Consider the following 23,984-nt stretch of genomic DNA (forward strand, 5'->3'; position numbering starts at 1 on the left):
TGACTACTGCCTGAGGTCCCAGAACCTGCCAGTTCTAGACCAGACTCATCTTGCCCACAAGGCCAGAGAGCAAGCCAGAGCCTCAGGAGTCCCCTCTGTTCACTGGCCTGGTGCCGAAAGCCAAACCTGCACCCACCACCAGCAGCCAGCCTGCCATTGAATTAGCCCTCAGTAGCACTGGGTCCCCCTGGTCTAGCTACCTCCATCCCTAAGACCCCAATTCAGGAACAGTACAGAGCACACCAACAACAGAGAAAGAGGCCCAAAACAACTTTATTTGTATATCAACTTTGGCTCCCATCTGACTAGCCCAGGATGAGGGCAGCAGAGGCCAGCCAAAACCAGTCAGCCATCCTACCTCTGCCCCAGGCTGAAGCATGCCTTCCCAGGAGGGTGGGGTCAGGTCCCAGGTAACCCCCCCCAGGTTCATATAGTTTTGCTTCTGTCCTCTTGCTCCTTCTGCTCACCTTCAGGCCTTTGCCAGGCCAGAGATAGTGGGGCAGTAGAGCTTGGTGCCATCCCCAGGCTGCCTGAGGGTCTGGTCAGAGCAGGTTTCTGGGAGGGATCCCAAGACCCATTTGCCTGCTTCAGAGTGCTGCCCACGCAGCAAAGGGCAGCAGGACAAGACAATCCATCCCGGCAGCTACCAAGCCAGTAGGGGCCTTTAAAGGCAGCCTTTTGTACTGGGTAGGCCTTGGCCTCCTTCAGACAGGCGGAGGGCAGCAATCTGAACCCAGGGACAGGGACCACAGAACAGAACAGCTGGACCAGCTCCAGCCAGGCCTCCCAAGGGCCCAGCAACACTAGGCGAGTGTGAATATGTGTGAGTGGGGCAGGTGGAGGGATGGGGCTGGCTGGCTTTCTCTACTGGACTCTGATCCAGTTCCCTGACAGTGAAGAAGGAGCAAGTTAGAGTGTGGCAGCCTTGGCAAAGCCGACCCTATTGTATTCTCTGTCAAACACGGTGTAGTAGCAGCCAATAAAGACATCGCCCAGGATCCAGAGCGGCCCACTGGGAGGGGGTATGTCCATCCCCATGAAGCCACTCAGGCAGATCGTCTTTCCAGCCTGCGATACCTGTAGGGCCAGAATGGTCACATGATCACATGATCCCCATTTCACTCAAGGTGTCCCGGATTCACACTGCCACTGCCCACACCCACTCACCTTGAGTATGTACTTCTCTGGGTGTAGTTCATAGTTTTGGCCTCCTAGCTTAAAGGTGATAATGGGCAGGCTGGACACCTTCTCACAAGGGATCATATACTAAAACACACAAGAGGGAACATGGCATTGAAGGTATGGTCTCGGGTACCCCCTATGCCTGCTGGCCAGCCCACACAGGCCTGTGGCTTACCTCGCCCTGGATGAGAGGCACTGCCCCAATGGCCTTCTGTAGTTCCTTCACCTCGTCCACAGGCCCCACCAGAAGAGACGTCCCTGTGTCCACAATAGCCTCACAGCCTCCCTTGCACAGAGTCAGCTCGCTGCCCACCTCCAGCCTGGGAGTAGGGGGGTGGGGGAAGATGTATTAATAACCTCGCCCTGTCACAGGTGAGTATGGTGCACAGCTTGTATAGACCCCCACCCCCCCTGTGAAGACACCTGCTTCTTTTTTATCTCAGGACCAACCAACTTATTCAGGACCCTGAATGTTTCAGGGTTACAAAATGAGGAGATGGCTAAATAGAGCCCCAGGCTTCCCGCACGCCACCCCAACATAACATTCCCAGCAACACCCATGACTCACTGGTCCATGTGCACCTGCCAGTAGGCCTTTCGGGTGACGTTCAGGTAGGACAGCTCCCCGTGGTAGTATCTGGAGTCAGTGCCGCCAAGCATTAGTTCTCCTCCAGGTTGCCCGGTTGGGTCCCTGGGAGGAAATAAGTGGTCAGTCTCTACCCACAGTTCAGAAGGGTCAGCAAGGGGCCAGAAATCAGAGGAAGGGGGTTAAGTGGGATAACCAAGAAGGGCTTCCCTGGGGAGAGACCTGGGGAACTGTTGAGGACAGATGGACCTGCTCTGAAAGGGACATCCTTAGCCTCAGTCATTCCATCCTGAGTATAAGTAGCAGGAAGAATGGCTCTGTATCTTATTTACACAAGCAAATCCCCACTGTCAGCACACCAGGAGAAACGAACTGATAAACCACAACCGAGACTATCGGATCCTAGCTTATGTGAACTCCAGCTTATCAGTCACACCAGATGTGACAACCCCTCACCTGGGATTACCAAGGGACAACCTAAGGCTGAAACGCAGCAAGCCTACTGATGAGCCTGATCCAGGAATTCTTTCCTTGGCAAAGAACCCTTGGTTCTGTCCCCAGGCTGTAGGCTCAAACAGATTCTCCTGCCTTTGAACTCAGTGCACTTCCAAAGTGACCCTGTCACCAAAACCTGCGACTGACATTTCTGTGTCTGTGACTGACTTCTTCTGTGGTTCCCTATTCTTCCTGTGTTTGTTTCAGCTTTCTACTTCTGATTTCTATACACCCTCCCTGGGCCCTGCAGCCCTTTCTTAGCTAGTCTGGAACCTGACCCTATATACAGGCAATATTGTGTGAAGGGTGGTAACATGTGACCTGCTGGTGTTTTTAATTAAGATCTGAATATAACTGGCTGGAGAGACGGCTCAGTGGCTAAGAGAGCTTGCTGCTCTTACAGAGGACTGAGTTCACTTCCCAGCTCCTGGGAATCCATCACCCTCTTCCTGGCCTCCACTGGCAACTGCACACACACGAATATACCCCCACACAGACACACATTAAAAAAAAAATCAGAATAAAAAAATCCATGATACCAACGGTTGGCTACCAAGTAAATTTGGGGTTACTTGGCAAATTGGAGTAAATGCATTTATTTAGCATGTGAATTTAGAGTTACTCAATAAATTCTAACACTGCTGAAAGACAGAAACATGCCCATTTATGTTTCTGACATGACACATTCATGTTGCCCTGCCTGGCCAGAGATAAGCCTAGGGCTCAGCCAGCCTAGGGCTCAGATCCTAAGCTAAGTTCCCGTTTCTGCATCTGCTGCCCTGCTGAGCAACCTTGATCCTACAGGTATAGGAAGACTCACAGAGAAGAGGAAAGTGGAGCCTGTCACCCCAGGGAGGGGCTTCCAGCCCAGTCCCACATAAGCTGCTGGGTACAGCTGGCCCTTCTCTGCAGGATGCTGGCTGCAGGTGTTCAGGGTCAGTCACTGGTAGCCAAGGCCAAGGCTCAGTCAGGCTGGAGCTGAAGAACAGGGATGCCTTCTCTGCCTGGCAAAATTCAAGGCGGGCTTCTAAGAGGAAGCCAGGGCCATGGTCCTGAGAGGCTGAGCAGGCTTCAGCCATGGATGTAGCACTTGCTATCACTCTTTCTCCTCCAAACCCTTCTCTCAACTCCCCCCACCTCTAGTCTCATGGGAATGCCCACCATACCCTCAAACAGAACACAGGGAGCGCAGTCTACAGCCACAACACTGAGTGCTCTCAGGCAGTCAGCAAGTAAGTATAAGCTTGTCCCCTCCAACCTCGGGGGTCCGGGGAACATGAATGTCACCCGGCTAGGCATCACTCTGGGGCACAATTACCCAAAGTTAAAGGGAAGTTGCCATCCTGCCAGGCCTTCCTAATCAGGTTCCACATCTTCCTCCTGGCCCGTGGATCCCCAAGCCTCACCCTGTTCTCCTACCCAAGTCTCCACCCTGGCCTGGCTTTGGCTTGTCATTGCCTCTGAAATCCTAGGTGGAAACACGATGGATACCGGCCCTGCCTCTCCTCTTCTCGCCGACGTTCCACCCACACTGCCTGATCACTCTGCTGGTTTTACACCCGCCTACTCAGTAGCCACACCTCTGGGTCACCAGCCTGAAACCCAGCTGGCACAGTAAGTACCCTGGGGCCCAGGCTGTAGCTACCACATCCATTCCTAGTTGCTGAGCCTGGGAGGGCTCCTCCTAAAAGACAGGCACCAGCAAGGGAAGATGGGTATATTGAGATCCTAGAACAGAGACTTAAGACTTATAGGCCAAGTGGTATTTGTGGGCCCCTAAGGCACCATGGGACTGAGATAAGACAGACGTCTCCAGGCTTCGACTTGGCCAACTTGTTTTTGTTTTCTGAGACAGTGTCTCTTGATGTAGTTCTCTGGCTGTCCTTGAACTCACAGAGATCCTCCTGCTTCTGCCTCTTGAGTGTTGGGATTAAAAGCATGTGCTGCTATGCCCAGCCTGTCTAACTTTGGGGCACCCACCTACTCTAGGAAGCAGAGCCCAGAAGTCAATGACCCTGTCCACTGATCCATGCCCCTGCCTCTAGGGAAGCCACTATGCCCAGAGTGAACTGGGTAGTCACCATTTAAACAAGGGACAGAAATAGACAGGGAAAAGTAAAACTAGAAGATTCTGGGCTGGCACGGGGCCAGTGCCCATCAATAAGGGTTAGGGTTCAGACCTACAAATAGAGTATGGAGGTTACCCTTGCTAGACATGCAAGTAAGTCAGCCCAGAGAAGGAGGGTGTGGTCGGCAGCGCAACTTGGAGTAGGAAGGAGGCTACCTACTTACACCCCACCCACACCCAGGAGCTAAACCTAGCAAGAGAGGAGCCCCATATACCCAGCTGCCCATCTTGTGAAGTTCCTGAACAAGACTGTTGGACAGGCTTGCAGGAGGCAGGAGACTGGAAGGCTGGAAGCTCCCTGCAAGGGGGTGGGTGTGTACATGTCCGTGTGCGTGTGTGTAGGATCTCTGCTAACAGAAAGGTCCCCAATCTCTCAGGGAGAGACAACTCCCTCCCCCAAGGCCACTCTCAATGTATAACCCAGGGCTCTCAGACCTCCCCAGTGACTTCTGATTCTGCCCTAGGAAAGGTTCCCGGACCCTGTCCCCAGAGGAGTGTCACAGATCAAAGCTCATACCCATGTCTCTCCTAGCGACTAGCAGCCCAAGCAGAGACTACATCTGCTCTTACCAGTGCCTGGGTCCTGACCCAGCAGCTGAGACTCTGATCCAGGCAACCAGCATCTCCTGGCTAAAGTCCCTGGCACATGGCTTTCTCTCCCAAGCAGGTAACAGTAACTAACTCCTGCCTACCCGATCCCCTTAGGTCTGATGCCATGGCCAAGCCTTCAGCACAGGCTCTCAAGTCCCAGCTGTATCTTTCACCCTGGAGCTGAGCTCCAGGGAGGATGAGAGCCACGCCTCTCCTACTGCACCTGTTCAGGTAGAAGGAGAAGATGTTCTTTTCCACCAGCTTCTGTTTCATCAGGTTGTCGAAGACCGGGAGCACATTGTTAACAGAGATAAAAGGGTAGCCCATGCCCAAGATGCCATCAAACTTGGCTGCGATGAATACGACTCCAGGCTGCTTGGTGGCTTCCCCAAAGATCTGTTTCTCCACCTTGATACCTCCTAAGTCTGACTTACATGGAACCTGAAAGCCAGAGCAGATACGTCACAGCTGACATTCTCCCTCAGGACAGTCAAAAAAGCAGAACTCGTACAGAAGTGCTTGACATAGCCACACAGCTGAAGACAAGGACACAGGGTTCCTCTCTGAGGGACTTATGAGGACTTCGTGTTAACCAGGCACGAGAAGCAGGAGGGAGGTGCTTCTGCCTCAGCTCTCACCTTGCCTATGCCTTTCCATATCTATATCTACCAGGACAGTGTAGTTCTTGCCCTTGGACCTGAGGACAAGCCACTAGGCCTGCAGCCTGAGCAGCTGGGTAGCCCACAACAACTGTCACCCTGAAGCCACACTCCCTCTGCCTGCCATCAGCCCGCCCCACCAAGCTGAGACTGCAGCTCGAACCAGAGCAGGAAGTGGAAAGAGCTGCTGCGGAGAACGTGTCGGAAGACGCTCACGCAGGTGGCTAACATCCTGTGCACTGAAGGGCCCCTGAGAAGTACCACAAGGAACCCTCCACAGACAAGGAAAGGGAAGAGCTCTGATCTCACAGGTACAGAGTATCACCACCCAAGGCCAAGTAAGCAGGATGTTAGCTGGACTCCTAGTCACAAGCGGCAGGGCCCAGTTGACAGGATTTGCAGCTTCCTGTCCCATCTTGGAAGGACTGCTTGACATAGTCCTTCAGTCCCTGCAGCCCTGCTGTCCTGGTGCTATGAATGGCCTCTCCTTTGAAGAAGGCTCGAACTACAAGACCTTCCTACAGACAAAGAGCCCAGCCTAGTCCAGACACACTCCCTCCTAGCTCCTTCACAGTACTTGTTCCAATACAGACAAGATTTCCCAACCCATCTCAGCCTCAGCAGGCTTCAGGACCTTTTCTATCCCAGGCCTGGCCCCTTGGCCCAGACCTTCCTCAAGGCCATCCTTAAGACAGTAGGCGGGCAGCTGAGTGGTGGTGGCACACACCTTTAATCCCAGCACTTGAGAGGCAGAGGCAGGCAGAGCTCTTCAAGTTGGAGGCCAGCCTGGTCTACAGAGCCATTTCCAGGACAGCCATGGCTACACAGAAAAACCCCGTTTTGAAAAACTGAAAAAAGAAAAACAGATACCCTGCCAGCACCTCAAATCTAACGCATCCAGCACAGTCCTCCCAAGCCAACACCAGCAGACCAGCAGCAGATCTGCTCGTGGCTCACTGACCAGGCTGTGTCAGCAGCCCCTCAGCGTGGTAGTCCCCACTAGCTGACACTCTATGCTTCAACTCTGACTCTGCCAACCCTGAGAACGCTTGACTGTCCCTCCAGTTTGGATACATTAAGGCTGCCCACTCCCGTGTCCTTCCCATTTGCTTCCTCACTACTTGGCAAGCTGGGTTCTCCTGCTCCAGGGCCTTTGTTCCCTATCACCCAGCACTGCCACAGTCATCCAAATTCAGCAGTCATCTTAGGCTGTTGGAGTTGGGCTAGTGACACCATGCCCTCTCCCCTCAGCAGCAGTTGCTCACAAGCCATGATGGGGCCTCTGAGCTCCAAGGACAGGCCCCCAGGGACTCACCGACACAGTGTCCTGGCTCAGGTACCCAGAGAGGCTACCTGAGCCGTAGTGGATGTCGAAGGATGTGCCATTCTTCACATAGGTGCTGGACTTGTCACTGTTGTACTTGTGGTGGACCCCTGTAAGGGAACAGGTCTTCCTGTTAGTCTGCCTGCCTCCCGGGGGTGCTTTGGGGCCAGCAGCTCAGGCTACCTCTCCCATTGGGCCTATAGCATGACCCATGCCCACACTGAGGACCCCGTGGCCCGTGGGCTATATATATGAAGCCTCGGCCTTGGCCTTACAGGCTGCCCAGCCCTTGTTCAATCCTTGACCAGCAAGATCCCCAGGTTCTCTACCAAGGCTGCAGCTGACAAGACCAGGTAAGTGGGTACCTCAGGGCAGAACAGAGGAGCAGAGCCTGTTTGATGTACTGGACAGGTAGGAAAAACCTATCCAGGAGGTGGTCTATATCCAGGCATCTGAGGCCCAACCTGCCTCCCACAGCCTCACCTATATGCCAGCTCTTCAAAGAGATGGAGCTAGAACCCCTCTCCCCAGAGAGGGAAGTAGATATTAGCTGCTCACAGATCCTCACAGGAGAGCCTCTGTCACCCTCATTGTTCCAAGGCCACTAAGCATGGCTGAGAGTATACAATAGCAGAGCCAGAGCACGCCAGAGCGAGGCATGCTCAAGGGTCCCGAGAGAGAGGGTAGCAGGGAGACTCACAGCAGGCTATGTCCAGCAGCTTGCAATGAATGGAGGGGACCCACAGGTTAGAGGAGCCAGTGTCAAAGACGACTGTGAAACACTGTGGGGGAGTCCCAATGCCGATCTCACCATAGTACTGGGCCTGGGGAAGAAACAATGTTCATCAAGGTGAGAGGAGGTACCTGACAGGGCTCTGGCTGTATAGGAAACAAACTCTGAAAGGCCTAGGCTGAGGGAGGGAATGCTTCTAGGGTCCAGGCCTCAGCCAGTACATGCATCTCCAATTAGACCCTGAACGGGGAGTAGGACTCCCAAAGAATAGACTGTAGGCGAGTGAGCCTGAGACCCAGTGCTGAACTCTCGGCCCCTTTACCTACTGTACTGTGGGACTGGGGAAGAACTGGGCCATGGATAAAGCTAGCCAGGACGGCCCCTCTGCTGTTTGAGAGTGTCACACCCGACTGAAGGCCTTAATTCCTGCCTGCCCCTCCTCCACAAGCCTCAGACTGGAGACTGTCCTATGGGACAAATGAGAGGGGCACCGTGGGGACAACAGTACTTGTCCCAACTTGGTCACTTCATCACAGCAGAGAAATCTGGCCTTGGTTCCCCATTTATTCACTCAGACAGCAGAGTCCACCAGGGCTGCCAGCTCCAGGGGCTAGGCAAGCACAGGGGTTCCCAAACCTCTCCAAGGGGAAGCCCAGTTGTCACCTAGTAGCTGTGGGTCACTCATATTCTCTCTGTCCAGGAAGAAGTCTGAGCCACTGGTGGATACAAGACCCAGGGTCCAATCCCATTTAACAACAGAGTGTCAGAAAACCCAAGAGAAGTAACTGTGTGTGGGGTGGTTGGGGGAGGGGTTGTTACTCAGCAAGCTGTACTTTGCTAGTGTGTGAGCGTGTCTAGGAAACCACCAGCTGGACCCAGACAGACAGACCTTCCACCTTCCTCAGCCAGTCACAAGCCTGGGTCTCATGCTTCCTGTCACTGCCATAGATTGGGTCAGACAAGACAGAAGGCACTGCCAATTTAGCCCAGTGGGCCACAAAGTCCAGGGCTGCAGTCATCCTTGGCTTATAAGACTTAGGGGGCAGGGACATAAGAGATGCCAGCCTCTGGCCCAGAACCTTCCACAGAGCTGGGACCAGCTCACCTCGTGACTTGCAGAATGTTTCTCCTGGGGCCTATATTCCCTTAGAGGAGAGTGGGCCGCTGAGCCAGACCTGTAATCTCAACCATTCAGGAGGCCAAGTTAGGAGGATTGATTGTTGTAGGTTCAAGGCTGGCTCAAAAACAAGAAAAGGGGGTGGCTACAGAATACAGTGGTAGAGCAATTGCCTAATGTGTACAAGGCCCTAGTCAAGCCCAGAGAAAGGGGGAGGGAGGGAGGCACTGAAAAAAGCAGGGAGCATGGCTAATCTTGAAGAGGATCATAAGTCTCTCATAGGACACCGACAGGTCTACAAGTTAGACCTGTATAGGTCCAGTAATGCTCTCCCAGGCTCCCACAACTCAGCCCTGGGGCAGGCTCAGGCCAGACTTGGTTTGATTCTAGGTCACTCCATCACCATGGGACAGTCCTAAGGATGAGACTTATCACCAGCAGTAGCTGAGCTGAAAAGTCTATATTCAAGACAATGTGGGGTTAGAGAGGGCAGGACTGGATATGTCGCCAAGCATTTGCCCATCCTATAGGAGGCCCTAGGCTCAGTCCTAGTACCACTGACAAAACAAAGGAAAAAAATCTCAGACCCAGGAAGAGCCTTCTGCAAATACCAAGCAATGCCACCCTAACCCATCCTTTAGCCTGAGCAGGCCTGGCCAGGCAGAGGGGCAAGGATTCTAGGATGGCAGGAATGAGGAGCTGGTAAGCAAGGAGTGGCATGGCTGAACCTGGAAGCCCACCCTCCGGAGAAGGTGCTCCTTCCATAAAGAACTGGCTACTGAGCCAAGGGAGCTGGCCCCTCCCATACTCACCCCCCCCCCCAAGCAAGACCCCCAAAATACAACTCCACTCACATCCAGGTAGTTTTTTAGTAACTCTGACACTGGCTCCTTGGTCCTAGGAGATGACTGCATGGAGTACTTGGTTATGGGACCTTTAAGGATCAGGTCTTCCACAGAGCCTCCCACTTCCGTCATAGTCCGACGGATGGATGTGAACTTGCGCAGGGGGATTCTGTCAAGATGGGATAAAGGTATGTTAGCACCCAACTTTGACTGCTGTGTCCTCCAACCTCCCACCTCAGGATACTCCAGGCTGGTCCAGGGCAGCCCTCTTAATACAGAATGACTGCCAGCCAGGCCTGTACATACCTCAGTGCCTCTAGCAAATTATGTCCAATTAAATATCTCAAAATGGCCACAACATGTAACAAACTCCTGCCCTGAAGCCATAGGCCCACCGGCCCACCAAATCAGCTACGGATATCCTATCACTACCACAGACTCCTCAGTTCAGTCACAGAAGCTCGCTCCTCGTGTCCAAGGATAGGCTAGTGGGCCCACCCCTTTCCCTAACCAACCACATCCCAGTCAGGTGGTTCTCAGTCGTTCCAGAGTGAAACAAACAGCACATACTGGGCCCCAGCTCCTCTCCTCTGCCTACTCTAGTCTTCCCTGGCTAGTGGGTTCTGTTTAGGGTGTGGCTAGGCACTTGTATCCAGTGCCCTGGTGAACCCAATCCTATACCAGGAAGAGGCAGAGGAGGAAGAGGGAGGGGAAGGAGGAGGGGGAGGAGGAGGAGGAGAAGCAGGTGCATCCAAAGCAAGGTGCACACAGAACTCACGGGTTAATCCACTGAACCTGGCCCTTAGCCACATCAGTTCCTATCTGGACTCTACAAAAAGGAGGCCCACCAACCACCACCACCAGGCTTGCCGTGAGGTATCATCCTGGACACTCTCTAGAGGTTCTTCCCCTAACCACCCATGAAACTTCAACACCAAGTCCCCATGCTCTCCCTAGCCATCCCTGCTGCACAAGATCCAGCACTCTTCACCCAAGAAACCTACATGTTCTACCACCACCACACATACTCAAGGCCCACATATGCTTCTTGCAGCCCTGATGCAGGTCTAAATAGGGGACTCCATCATTAGTTAGCAGAGGGAGAGGGGTCTCTGCCCTGTCCTCCAGGTCACCTCTGCACCCCCAGTTTGCTCCTGCTCCCAAGGAGAGCTGGCCTGAATCTGTAATCACTTGATGAAACTTCTCTGCCCAGGGATTTGTATCCAAGGTCACAGCTGACCTTTCCTGGCATGCTCAGTGCATGCTCCTGAAAGATAGGGTTCTTGCCTAAGAGTAGTGGGCTGGAAGAGGCCTGGGGCTTGGGGGAAGCACACGCCCTGCAAAGGTCAGGAAACATGCCAACAATCGTTAAGAGCACGGCTTTGTTTCTGGTGCCTATTCCCCGGGATCCTGGAGTTCCTTGTACCACTACCAACACCACCTCTCCCAGAGAAGGGAAGCCTGAGGGTAGGGCAGGCAAGACCAGGGCAGGATCGAGCCTAGGCCACTGCCTACAATGGCTCCACGGAGGCTACCCAGCCCCGGCTTGCAGCCTACAGGCTGTGCTCCTTCCAATCCAACCCTGGTGCCCAGCCGGCCGAGCCAGCTCTACTCTAAAAGCTTATGGCCTCATCCACCAGCCATGAATAGGAACTCCATCACAGAGTGGGAAAACACACAGCCTACCACAAAGGCCTCATCCAGCACAAAAGCCTCGTCCACAGACCTAAGAAGGGCCTGGTTCCCAGTGGGGCAGACCTCAGGCCCAAGGTATTTGAATTGGGCCACTCCATACCTTCTCTCTCTGGGACTTGTGTAACTCAGGAGGGAGGAGGAGAGAGATTCACCACCCAAGACAAGGGGACCATCTTTGAGTAAACTTCGGAGACTATGCACCAGTGCACAGCTGTCAACCTGAGTCCCTTAAAAGGAAAGGCCTGCCGAGGTTCTGGGGGGGACAAGGGCCTACTAGGTCTTCCGACTTTCACAGCTGGGTTGGTATTCATTAGAATCCTACCCATGAAGCAGCACTGCTCCTCAGAAGCCCCCCACGCCCACCCCCACCGCCCTATGGGAGGCTGGACCCAGACCCACTTGTGGGCACCTACTGTCCCCTCCTGTTCGACCATAGAAGTCATGGACCCAGACCCCTGCATTTTGAGTCTCTCGCCCCATAGTCTGTGGGACCCTGCGGAAGGCTGTGCTGGGTGCACAGGTGCATTCCAGCACGGCCGGAGCACGCGGGACTCCAGGTGACGCGCCCTGCATCTCCGAACCCAGAGCCGGTCCTCACCTGATAAGCGCGGAGGAGGACGCAGCCAGGAGGCCGAGAATGAGCAGCAAGACGCCGGGGGTCTGCATGGTCGCGACGGCCCGAAGAGAGCAAAGCTTAATGCCAGAGGTCGCCGGCTTATAGGCAGGATGACACCGCAGTCCGGCGGAGTCAGCTGATCCGCTTGTTTGCCCCTCAACGGGTCACGTGAGACGCGGGCGAGGGGCGGAGCGATCCGGACCCGCCTCCAACACTGCCCTAGCGCAGGCGTGCCCTACTCTGGGCCTACGCACGGCGCTCGGGAACGCGCCCGCTGACTTTCCTGAGACTAGAGAATTTCTGGATGCGAGTCACGTGGGGGAAGAAAGACTTGGCAGGCCCGGAAGCTTCCATTGGGACAGACCCGGCTCTCAGCTTCGCCCCTCCCTGATCTGTGTTCTTGCATAATTGGGGTTACCACTACCAGGATGTGGTCTTTGTCTGATTGGGCCCTGACCCTTTCCTAGGTATCAGCTTAAACTCAACCCTTTGCTCTCAGCTCTGTTCCTCCTTGAGAGATTCCCAGGAGCCTCTATGGACTCTTGGACCAGCATTCTCCAACCTCTTCAAAGCACTACCTACTCATCTCCCCAGAGAGATACCCTTTTTGCTTAAGCTGGAACACCTAGCATGCAAATTCATAATGTAGCAATAAAATTCAAAATGTAGCAATATTGAATGCAGGCCTAGTCCTGCACCATGCATCTAATGATACAAGGAGTCAGGACCTGTGTGCGCTTGAAGAGAAGAGAGGGGGAATGGCAGGGGGTTGCAGTGAGAAGAGGCCCTTTGGGTCTTTGCTACTTCACTCTTTATTGCCCTGCTTGGTGTCAGCAAATGAATTGGGTGCTGGTTGAGAGAGGCAGAGTCCATCTCTTCATCATGGGGGGTGGGGGGAGTGCTCTCTTAGAGGTGGTGTCCAAACAAGGACGGGAACACTGAGGAGCCTTGCCAGGATCTGATCCAGGGACCACTTTTGGATATGATCTGCCTGTACTAAGGAGGTAAACGCCTCAAAGTCCCCTCTACAGATGGACACATGAGCTATACCGGTTCCCCAGGTTCAGGGCTACAATTCTCATCTGTTACATTAAGTTGAGCACTTGACCTCCGCCAAGGCTCTCCTCTCAGGGTCACTGTTACAGCCTGGATCCTTCTTCCACAATCAGCAATGCACACATTGCCTAAAGCTTGCGTGTGAGGGCAAGAGCTGCCCTAAGATCTTGAAATCTGACCCTCTACTCCTTTGGATCTAAGACTATTCTTTGGTAGCCCAAGAGACAAGGCCAGCCTGGCCCTGGAGTTGTTTGCTTCCTAGGGCTGCTATCTAGAGACAACTGCTGGATCATGGGTGGGTAAAAGGTTCTCTGGGGCACCAAGCTGGGTCTCCCAGCCCTGCCATAAATAGTGTTGTGAGTTTCTCATGTGCCAATACAGATATCTGTGAGATGACCAGGTTGCTTAAGGGAATGAGCAGTGTGTGTCAGCATGACTCAAGCCAGGATGTAGTGGTCAGCTGCACTCATGTGTGGCTCATAGAAGCCACAGGGTAAGAGGCTAGCAGGGACCCCCAGAGACCCTCTGCCATCCATTTTCTACAAAGAGCTCTAGCTGCCTCTGTCCCTGGGTTCCCCCATACCTGGTACATGGTAGGAGTCCTACAGTCTGTGTGAGTGAATACCTGGATGCACCCAGTCCTGTAGCTGCTACTCCACTGGACCTGGGAGGCTCAGAGATGGAGGCTCAGGTGTGTATCTTCTGATCCCCTCTCACCTGACAGAGCTCAGGGATGGGCCATAGCTTCTAGAACACCTGAGTTCGCCCACCATACTAGAGTATACCCTCCCTCTCTGCCTGTCTCAGGCCTTCAGGCCCTCTACACCTGCTAGGCTGACTAACGACCTGTTTGCACCAGGCTCGCCTTTTATATTCTCCAGCCAGTAAAGGGTCAGTGTGTTCAGGTCCTGTAATTCTGTCGTTAGTCATCCACTTTCGGTCCAGCGATACACTCATCAGGGCTCAGTCTTCAACCCTCACCAACTGCACCGTTCACTGACCCTGGTGCATTTTGAGAGGCCCATTGACTTATGACACAGCAGAGGGGTTTCTTGGGGTTCCAAGTACACCAGGCCAGAACAGATGCACTCAGTAGGGACACAGGTCTTATTGGGTGCGTAGCCTGAGGGGAATGAAGAGGCTGATGGGAGAAACCAGCCTAGATATGAGGCCTGGGTACCTACAGCACGTGCAGCTGCCTCCAGAAACAGAGTGGTCCTTTCTTTTCCTTAAAGACTAGGCCCTCAGGCTAGGGAGCTGCATAGCATCTTTCCCACCCCAAGCTTCTCCTATCCATTTAACAATGGGTCCGGATATGGTGGACGGGCAGGAAGGGGAGCAGGCCTGTGCAGCACCCTCTGTGTAACACTTCCTTCTCGTGGAGACATTCATTGCTTAGAGACCATCCCCAGCCTTGCAAGGTTCTGAGGTGAGATAGCCCAGGCCCAAGTGATTGGAAGCTACTCTGCTAGACTTCGATTCAGAACCCCCCACAGGGGTCACACAATGCCTCATGGGCCAGGCCTCTCTGGGGTCTCCCAGTATTGCTGCATTCCTCTTGGGTTCCCATTGCTACTGAATACCAACTGTACACCAGCCTCTGCTCTTGGTGTCAAAAGGGAAAAATGCAGAAAGTCCTGCCTTCCTGGAGTCTTCCTTGAGGTGAGGACAGACAAAACAGGAACCTGGAAGTTCATGCAAAACCCAAAAGCTGGTGCAGAGATAGGGTGCAGGAAGTCATGGGGGGGGGGATGTTGCAATTACAGAGGCCTCATTTGAGCAGCTCTAAGGAGGTGGGCAAGGGCCAGGGATACTAGATGACTAAGAGAAGAGGCTCAAGATAGCTCAAGTCTCAGTCTATGGGGGGAGGAGAGAAAGAAACAGGCAGAGGAGTGAACAGGGACACTGGGTCCTCAGGAGAGGGAGGAGGCCAACTTGGAGCCTCAGCAGCTGTCCGGGTGCAAGGAAGCAGCAGGGCCTGGATCCTGAGGTGGGAAGAGGAAGTCGGGCTCTGCTCTATAGGAAGGTTTCTTTGTTGGCTCCACACATGGTAGCAGGACTAGAGATCAGTAGTGACTTTGCAGAGGGCTATCTGAAACAGCTAGGCTAGTGGTGTTCGTTGGGTTAAGAGGTGCTCTGTGAGAGGAAGGAACCTAGGGAAGGAGGCAGGAGCTCAACTTTACAAGTTCAGGTCCAGCGTGCACCTGCAGGGTATGCCTGAGGTATGGGTGAGTAGCAGGAGCCATTTGAGTCCAGGAGACAGGGCCACCTGGCATAGAAGCAGAACATCACCCTCGGTCAAAGTTTTGTACCACTGGAGACAGAAGCCATGAGAGAGGAGTAACCTGGGAGCCCTGAAGAAAGTGTCTTATGAAAGGTCTGGCCATGAGGTTAGGCAGCCTGGCTGATGCATGAGGTGGAAGGCAGAAACCACTGTCAAACGCTGGGTTGAGCAATCTGACCCAGACAGCAATCATTTCAGTGAAGAGGGGTGAGCATTTTGTTCAGCAATCAGGACAGGATGGTGTGGACACAGTAGGTGGAAGCAAAGGAAGAAGATCACCAAGGATTTATCCAGATGGGGGGAAGGGCAGTGGAGAAAAGCTACTCCTGAGTGCACTAAAGTTGAAGTAGTGTTAATGATGCTTCTCTTGCACTAAACTGAACAATCAATAAATCCCAGGGGCACTGAAGACCTAGGAGGAAGGAAACACAAAAATGGCTCCTTCGTTGCCTGGGAAGCAGCAGATTTGTTTAAACAGCAAGGTTTAGGAAGAGGATTGCTCTGAGTTCCAGGGTAATCTGAGTAATCGTGTGGGACACTTTCTTAAAAATACAAATAATAAACAAAAATGGTCGAAAGGTCTGAACAATCACACAGCCAAAGACAGAATCTCAAAGGCAATTATTCAGAACAGATGCCTGTCACCTGCCATCACCAGGAGAATTACAGATTAAAACAACAATGAGACACCACTACACGCCTACTTGGTAGCCCAAATCCAAAAGGGTGACGACACTGGCTTAGGGTAGGGCAGGGAGGCAGTGGGCAGTCCCACTCATTGTGGTGAGGGTGCAGAATGGTATAGACACTTTGGAAAACAGCGTGGTGTTCTCTTTCAAAACTAAATGTTCTCTCGCCATACAATTCAGCAATTGTTCTCCTGGGTATTTACTCAGGGAAGTTAGAGACTGAAGTGAGGCATGGAGGGCTTGTGACTGAGGAAGCGGAGGCAGGAAGGAGAGTTGGAGACCAGTCTGTCTCAAGAAACAGAACAGAAAAGAAACTTACGTTTGTGCAAAACCTTTCGAATGCAGCATGACGGGGATTTATCCACAATCGTGTTAACCTAAAGGAACACAGACGTCTTTCAGACAGTGGTTGGATAGAAGTGTGGTCTATGTCCACAGAGCAGGATAGGGTTCGGGGTGACAAACAATCAAGCTGTGGAGTCATGACTTAAGAATCCAGAGATACGGGCTGGAGAGATGGCTCAGCGGTTAAGAGCACTGACTGCTCTTCCAGAGGTTCTGAGTTCAATTCCCAGCAACCACATGGTGGCTCACAACCATCTGTAATGGGATCTGATGCCCTCTTCTGGTGAGGACAGCGACAGTGTACTCACATATATAAAATAAATAAATCTTTAAAAAAAAAAAAAAGAATCCAGAGATACGGGGTTGGGGATTTAGCTCAGTGGTAGAGCGCTTGCCTAGCAAGCGCAAGGCCGTGGGTTCGGTCCCCAGCTCCGAAAAAAAAAAAAAATCCAGAGATACACATTGCTAACTGAAAAGGCAACAGAGTTGAGGTAAAATCGTGAGTAAGGAGGACTGGGAGAGGGAGGCAAATGTATAGTATCCGAGGGTTTCTTTATGACAATGATACTCTTGTCTAATACGAGTGATGAAAATGTGGCATTCAAGCAGCAGAAGGAGCAGCCCAGGCCTCAGAGGCAGACTGCAGGAGGCTTTTGGTCCTGTAAACCTTGAGCTCTTAGTTAAAGGTGATTAGGAGTAGAGAAGGGCTCTCATGCTGTCTGAGTCCCTGTGGGTGGTCCCTCTGAGCCAGTTCCCAGGTCCACTTCCCCAGCTCCCTCAGGAGGCTGGGAAATGTCTTCGAAGACCTCTGGACGTTCCTGGGACTACAGGCCTGTTGGAGGTTGCCTCTGCTTCTGTCTCCTGTCAGCTGGCCTAAGTTCTGCTCAGGAGCCTCAATTCCTCTCTGCCATGATTCAGGGTCAGGCAGAGTCAGCCTTGGCTGGGGTTTGGGTTAGCTCACAGCTTCCCCTCAGCATGCTACCTCTGAATACACACACACCACACACACACACACACACACACACATGCACACACACCTCACACACCACACACACCCCACATACACACACACAAACACACACACACGCACACACACACACATGCACACACGCACACACACACATGCACACACACCACACACCTCACACACCACACACACCCCACATACACACACACAAACACACACACACGCACGCGCACACACACACATACATGCACACACACACGCACAGTCCCCAGCCCCAGCCTCCCCTATTTCCTCCTTCTGGCTGCTAGGCCTGGCTCTGTGTGTGTGTGTGTGTGTGTGTGTGTGTGTGTGTGTGTGTTTAGGCCTTTCCATCCTTGCTTGTTGGCTCTGAGACCCCTGTCCCATTAGCTGTCACTAAATGACACAGGAGAAAGCTCAGTCCAGATGCCCTTGACCCCACAGAGCACCAAGATGGCCATAGGCTCTCTAAGTGCAGGGGGAGGGGACTTTGCAGGGGAGGGAATAGAAGGAGGGGATGGAGCTAGAAGGTTGCGGTGGCCCCAATGCTAAGTGGGAAATGGTTTCACCCCAACCTCCAACCTTGTGATGAGGTGCTGAGTCACTCCATTCCTCCTCTTCCTTGCCCCTCCCCGTCCTGGCTGAGTCACAGATCTGAGACCTCAAGGCCCAACTGCCCTGAGGCCTGAGGAGGAAGGGGGTGTGACTTCCTGGCACTCAACAAGTTTCCCTACAAGTTTTTCAGGGGGTATCTAAGGCCACCTGAGATCACAAACTACAGGTCAGCTGAAAGGAGGGACCTAGGCTGTGGGGTGGAGGGAGGGGCAAGTCTGGGGCAGCTGGCAGAATTAAGGAAGGGGACCCCCTTAATACAAAGAAAAGTAACTGAGGACCTGGCTTCAGCCTTCACGATGCTCTCTGTTCAAGACTCCCAAGGAACATGAAGGTCTCTATCGATTGTCTAAACATGAGGCCACCTTGATTTTCAGGAACAACACAGCCCTGCAGACAGGTCACTCCACAGCAAGAACAGTCACCTTCAAGTCACCTTATAGGATCAGAAGTGAGATACTGGCCAGCATGACCACAGCTGGACCAGAACCAGTCACCTCACCCACCTCCCACCCTTCCCAGTTTCTCCTGTTTTAACGCACAACTCTGAGCAGTGCCCAAAAGGAGGGTTTCCCATCTACCCAGCATGGCTTTAGGGATTAAGAACCCTTCTTACAGCTTTACCATTACTTCCTTTTGCTGCTTTCTTTGGGGTGAGTGGCCAGAAGTGACATGTTGGCAATCCAGAATCGGACCTCTGGCTTAGGACTCATTACTGGTAGGGTGTAGAGGTGAGTGGAGGGGAATTGGTAAAGAGAAGTTCAGGGACCCAGCACCCCATAAGCCCTCTGGATAAGTTGTGCCTAAGGGCTGAGCCCCCCATTGTGGCCTTCCTTCATCTTGTCTGTTCTGGGAAAGCTGGACACCTGTAGGTTGTACGGATACCCCAGGAGCCCACAGACATGTGTGCCTTATAAACCGCTACAGCATGGCAGATAGGTGACTTGCTATCTTTCAAGTTGGCCACCTTTGAGAATGAGGCCAGGAGAAACCAAGGGAAAAACAAGAAGAAGAATCTGCCCAAGACAGGGGGTAGAGGTCAAGATGGACAACACACATGGACCCTGAGGAGCAGAAGTCTCCAGGATCCTGGCAGATAGGGGAAGTCTTGAGAGGAACCTAGAAATGGCAGGGCCAGCTACGGTGCATGGATGGTACAGGTGAGCATGAAGCTAGGCTGGGAGTAGGGGGAGGCAAATCTACTCTGCTCTGCTTACTGCCTGGACAAGCCTATCACCTGTGGGGAGATGGAACCCTTTCTTGTGCTCAGTGTCTTCTCATCAGCTCTGGTTGTGAAGGGAAATTTTTTGTGTACCTAGATGTTAGCAGACACATATCTAGATGTTCCTGTGAAGGTATTTCCTAATTAGATTAACATCTACCTTAGCAGTTTATGAGAAAAGCACATGATGTGGGCAGGCCATGTCTAATCAGATAAAAACCTTAAAGAAAAATGTTCCCCCAGGAGGAAGGAGTCCTGTTCCCCTTCTTGGAGCTCCAATTGCTCCCCCACTGCAGCCAGTTGTTTAAAATGACCCTCCCTCCCTCCCTCCCTCCCTCCCTCCCTCCCTCCCTCCCTCCCTCCCTCCCTCCCTCCCTCCGTCTTCATATTCCCTGCATTTGGCTTCTAGAGAACTATGATGAAGACAGACAGGTTTGAAAAGGAGTCTTGGGAGGCACCTGGACAGTTGGAAGCCATGCAACAGAGTCATACAGTCCCACGGTGGGGAGTGGGGAAGAGAAGTGGGAGGGGACAAGAACCAGGCAGCTGAAAGGCTCAGAAGCTAGAGGGCTGATCTTGAGTCGCAAGAGACCAGGTTTGAACTAAGACTGTAGCATCAAGACTAGGAGAGGCTTGGGCACAACAGCAGGGGAGTATTTCATTGGAGTGCAGGAAACCCTGGGTTCCATCCACAGGACTGTAAGTAGTGGGGAAGGAGGGAGGCAGGATGGGAGACAGGGAGGAGGAGGAATGAGACAAAGGTAGTGAAGGCTGGGACAAAGAAGTGTCACCTGCTTCCTGCCTGTGTTTGTGTCCTATGATTGATGTCAGAAGGGACTACAAACTGTGGGAATTAAAACAGCCCATGCTTAGTCTCTTGCAACTCCAGCGTCCAGAAGTCCAAACTCTCAATGGCTCTCCACTACATGGTGTCTCACAGGCACACTGGGCTGGTTCCAGGGAGGCTCTAGGAGAGTCTGTCTGTTCCTCAAATCCTAGGCCAAGACTCCACCCTGTACCTCCAAAGACTTTGCTCTATTCCCCACATCCCCCATCACACCTTGCTGTCTCTAGAACACCCATCTTTTGCAAAGACCCATCTTCTTTCCCAGTTTCCAGGCATCCAGAAAGGGACATCTCAGGACGGGGTACTATTCTATCTACCACACCATGGTTGGTGGAGATTGAGTAGAGAGCATGTGGTATCTGGGAGTTGGATTTACCACAAGAGTCCTCAGGACCAGCAAACGAGGTTGTGACTGCTGATGAAGTTTGGATGAGGATATAATTGTTTTTTTTAGGGGGTTCGAAGAAGAGGAAGACTATGAAAGCCTGAAGCCTGATAATGAAGGGATGGGTAGACATCAGTGGGGAAGCAGAAGTGAAGTTAGGTGTCATGGGCCATTAGGGGCTGAATTAGGCGATATAGGCCAGCAGAAAGAACAGAAGGGGCAGGTTCTGGGGGTGGACTTGTTGCCTGGATTGTGAACTTAGGATAGTCATACTGATCACCACAGTGACTTAGGAGGGCTGGCCTGGGTTCACTTCGGGGCCACTTTGCGTTTATCAGGTATCTTGGAGCATCACTTGAAAGCTCCTCGCATTCAAGAGAAAGGCATAGTTTTTCTCTGCCCCAAGTTCTCAACCCCTAACATCAACATCGCTGCAGATACGATCACCAGCAGCATCACTGAATATAATGGCCACCATCAGCATCGCCATCAACGTCACTGCAGAAATGGCCACCGGTCTTTGAGCAGGAAAGAGGCCAGTGTATCCTCTATCGCCTGCACTGGGTCAGACCTTTTCAAGGGATCCTGATTCCCCATGCTGAAGGGACCTAGGCCATCCTGCTCTACAAAGTATGTCCCTGCTGCAGAGTGACAAAATGGAGGTGACCCAGCCTCTCTGCTCTATGGTCCTTGTTTGTGGTCCAGCCCCTATACCTGGGGCAAGGACAGACACCTCAACCCTAGGATGATACTGTCATGGTGGGAGAAGAGAGCTGGCTTCTGGGAGGCCAGGCCAGGGTTCATCCTTCAGTTCTGCCCAGGGAACTTGTTTTGCAGAGGCTCCAGGAAAAGACCTCATTGTCCGCCCTCCACCCTTAGCCACAAGGCCTGTTCCCCAGGGTAGGTTGGTGGTGTTGGTCAGTACCTTTCTAACTTTCGGGTGCCAGCTTCCTGTGGCACCTGCCCCTCCTGGGCAGCTGGACAAACGGGTCTGGGGTTACAACACCCCTTGCTTGGAGCAATGACTCAGGAGGAAAGGGAGTGGTGGGTGGAGCATGTGTCCCCTCTTCCAGCCTGGATGGCCCTAGTGAAGGTGGCTGGAAGGATGGACTAGTGAGTCTTAGAGGTAGATTTGAGAACCTCCACTTCTCACTGTGGAGGGCAAAGCTGGAAGTGACTAACACAAGACTGTCCCCCTGAAAGTCCCTGCCTCACTTGTGACAGTAAAGACAGATTACCCAGCCCTGTGGTTTTGGGTGGACCCTTCACCTTTACAGACCTCTACATGTGCAATGGCTCTGTCAGTTCTGTGACTCTGATGAATGCAGGGTCTCTGTTCCAGTGTGGTTGCATGCGCAGAACAGAGGGACTTTATCTCCCAGGGACCGGGGATAGGCAGAGCAGGTTGGGCCACAGAGGCAGGGCCTGAGGATGTAACCTGGCCTACCCTGAGTGCCAGGAGGGAAGGGTGCCCAGGAGCTAGAACAGAGTGGGTGAGTGTTATGCAAAGACCAAGGAACAGAAGCAGGACACAAGAGGGGAACTGTGAATGTATAGTCAGACACTTCACTCCTGTCATAGGGACACCACAGTTCTAAGAAAAGACCTTTATTCAACTTCAGCTATACTTAGCCTAGAGCTTTCAGAAATCAAGAGCCTGAAGGCCGGAGGTGTAGCTGCATGGGAACTTGCCTTGTATGCACAAAAGTCATGGGCACAACCTTAATACCACATAAACTGGGTGTGGTGCACACATATAATCCTAGCACTAAGGAAGTGTAGGCAGTAGGATCAGAAGTTCAAAATCATCCTTGTCTACCTAGGAAGTTAGAGGTCTGGGCTAGCAACACCTTCCCTCTAGGGGGATCTGGGACAAAACCTTCTGGAATCAAGGTCTCAAGACAAGACCTCTGGGTAGTTGAATTGCTTGTGCAATAGTTAGCTTTCGTGTCTGGACCTGAGAGGGGCTCTGGATTCCATGTCCTGACTCTAAGAGAAAGAAGGTGGAGGCAAGACATCAGAGGTCACAAGAGGTCCCCAAACTCCCAGTTTTAGCTTCAGGAGTCAGTTAACTGGAAAAGAGTGGTGGGGTTCTCCGTGGCCCTATCACATCAGGCCTGTCCTTTAGAGCTGTTCTTTTCTTTTCTTTTCTTTTCTTTTCTTTTCTTTTCCTTTCTTTTCTTTTCTTTTCTTTTCTTTTTTTTCCCGGAGCTGGGGACCAAACCCAGGGCCTTGTGCTTGCTAGGCAAGCGCTCTACCACTGAGCTAAATCCGCAACCCCTTTAGGGCTGTTCTTAAGATGACTTGGAGCCCAATGGGACGCAGGCTTGGTCTGGGGTTCTATACCAGTATAGCCAAAGTCAGTGCCTACTCCTTCTCAGGATGGAATGTCTGTAGTAGTGCTTGGGCATCTCTTTGGTTATCCCCTTGTTCCAAGGAAATGTGTGGGCGTCCAAACAGGCTCTTGGACACAGGAAGAAAACCAGGCTCCTGAGCACAAGGAAAAGGGACAGCAAGAAGAAGAATGGGCAAGACTCTGATGGCTTCACTCTTGTGTCCACAGGGTCTTTTGCCAACTGAGCACTGCAGAGAAGTGGCCACCTCTGTGGCTGCCCAGAAGAGGGTGTGCTGTGGGACACCTGGCTGAAGCAGACCTTAGCAGGAATGGTGATGAGCCCCAGATCCTCACACTCAGCGTGCCTGAGGACAGAGAAAGGCCACTTCCTCCCTGAGTGTCTATCATCATATGACTGTTGCCCCCAGGATGCTGACCTCTGAGCACATGACCTGAGCCCTTCCTGCAGATTTCATGCCAGTCAGCAACTTCCTTCCCTTTCCGGAAGCTACTCTTGCTGCCCTTACACTGGGAGGGTCAGCTCCCCAACCTTTATCCTGATCCTCAGGAAGGCAGCCCCTTCCTCGTCTTGCCCCCAGATGACCATGCCACATGTACTGAACTGAGTCTCCCTATAGTGATTCCCACCTATATGCTCTGCCTGCCTGGCCCTTGACCCAGGCTCTTCCTGCCTTAGTGGCCTGGTTTGTCAGGTCCTGCCCCTGACGAGACCACTGCAGACATCTGCTTCCAACTAGGAAATGCCCCCAAAGATATTCCAAAGGGTGCAGAAAGGAATCCTGGCCCTGTCGCCTATGGGTCTGTGATCATTGATATTGACTGTCAATGTGACAGAGACTAGAATCACACAGAAGTCACAGCTCTGTGAATGTCTGTGAGGGATTTTCTAGACTGGATTAATTGGGATGGGGTAGCACTCTAAATATGAGTGCTACCATTCCATGGTCCAGGGTCCCAGACTGAATAAACATAGGAAAGCAAGCTGAGCTGCAGTGTGTTATCTTGTTTTGCTTCCTGTCTGAAGATGAAATGTGACCAGCTGCCTCACGATGCGGTCACCATGCCTTCCCCACAAAGATAGATTGTACCCTCAAACAATGAGCCAGGGCTGGGGTTAATGGCACACGCCTTTAATCTTGGCACTTAGGAGGCAGAGGCAGCCAGATCTCTATATGCTCCAGGCCAGCCTGGGCTACATAGTGAGTTCCTGAAAGCCTATCTCAAAAAGAAAA

At 52.6% G+C, this 23,984-nt stretch overlaps 1 protein-coding gene across 1 annotated transcript; it reads right to left on the reverse strand.

Moving 5' to 3' along the window:
* Window positions 1-255: 255 nt before the first annotated feature.
* Ctsd (cathepsin D) lies at window positions 256-12,132 on the reverse strand. The gene is made up of 9 exons (NM_134334.3): window positions 11,954-12,132; window positions 9,670-9,829; window positions 7,666-7,789; window positions 6,957-7,075; window positions 5,206-5,423; window positions 1,751-1,873; window positions 1,358-1,502; window positions 1,168-1,266; window positions 256-1,077 (listed from the first exon to the last, which is right to left on the reverse strand). Exons 1-9 carry the CDS (start codon window positions 12,019-12,021, stop codon window positions 910-912), a joined length of 1,224 nt encoding a protein of 407 aa, NP_599161.2. The 5' UTR covers window positions 12,022-12,132; the 3' UTR covers window positions 256-909.
* Window positions 12,133-23,984: the final 11,852 nt, after the last annotated feature.

Source organism: Rattus norvegicus, chromosome 1 (assembly GCF_021556685.1).
Source record: "Rattus norvegicus strain SHRSP/BbbUtx chromosome 1, alternate assembly SHRSP_T2T, whole genome shotgun sequence".
NCBI classification, from domain to species: domain Eukaryota; kingdom Metazoa; phylum Chordata; class Mammalia; order Rodentia; family Muridae; genus Rattus; species Rattus norvegicus.

Excerpts from the sequence above, each read along its gene's own strand:
- Ctsd (NM_134334.3), bottom strand. The coding sequence starts at position 12,021 with ATGCAGACCCCCGGCGTCTTGCTGCTCATTCTCGGCCTCCTGGCTGCG. Across the intron at positions 5,424-6,956 it reads TGAGCCAGGACACTGTGTCG|GTTCCATGTAAGTCAGACTT; the intron begins GTGAGTCCCTGG and ends TCTGGCTTTCAG. Across the intron at positions 1,267-1,357 it reads TGCCTCTCATCCAGGGCGAG|TATATGATCCCTTGTGAGAA; the intron begins GTAAGCCACAGG and ends TGTGTGTTTTAG.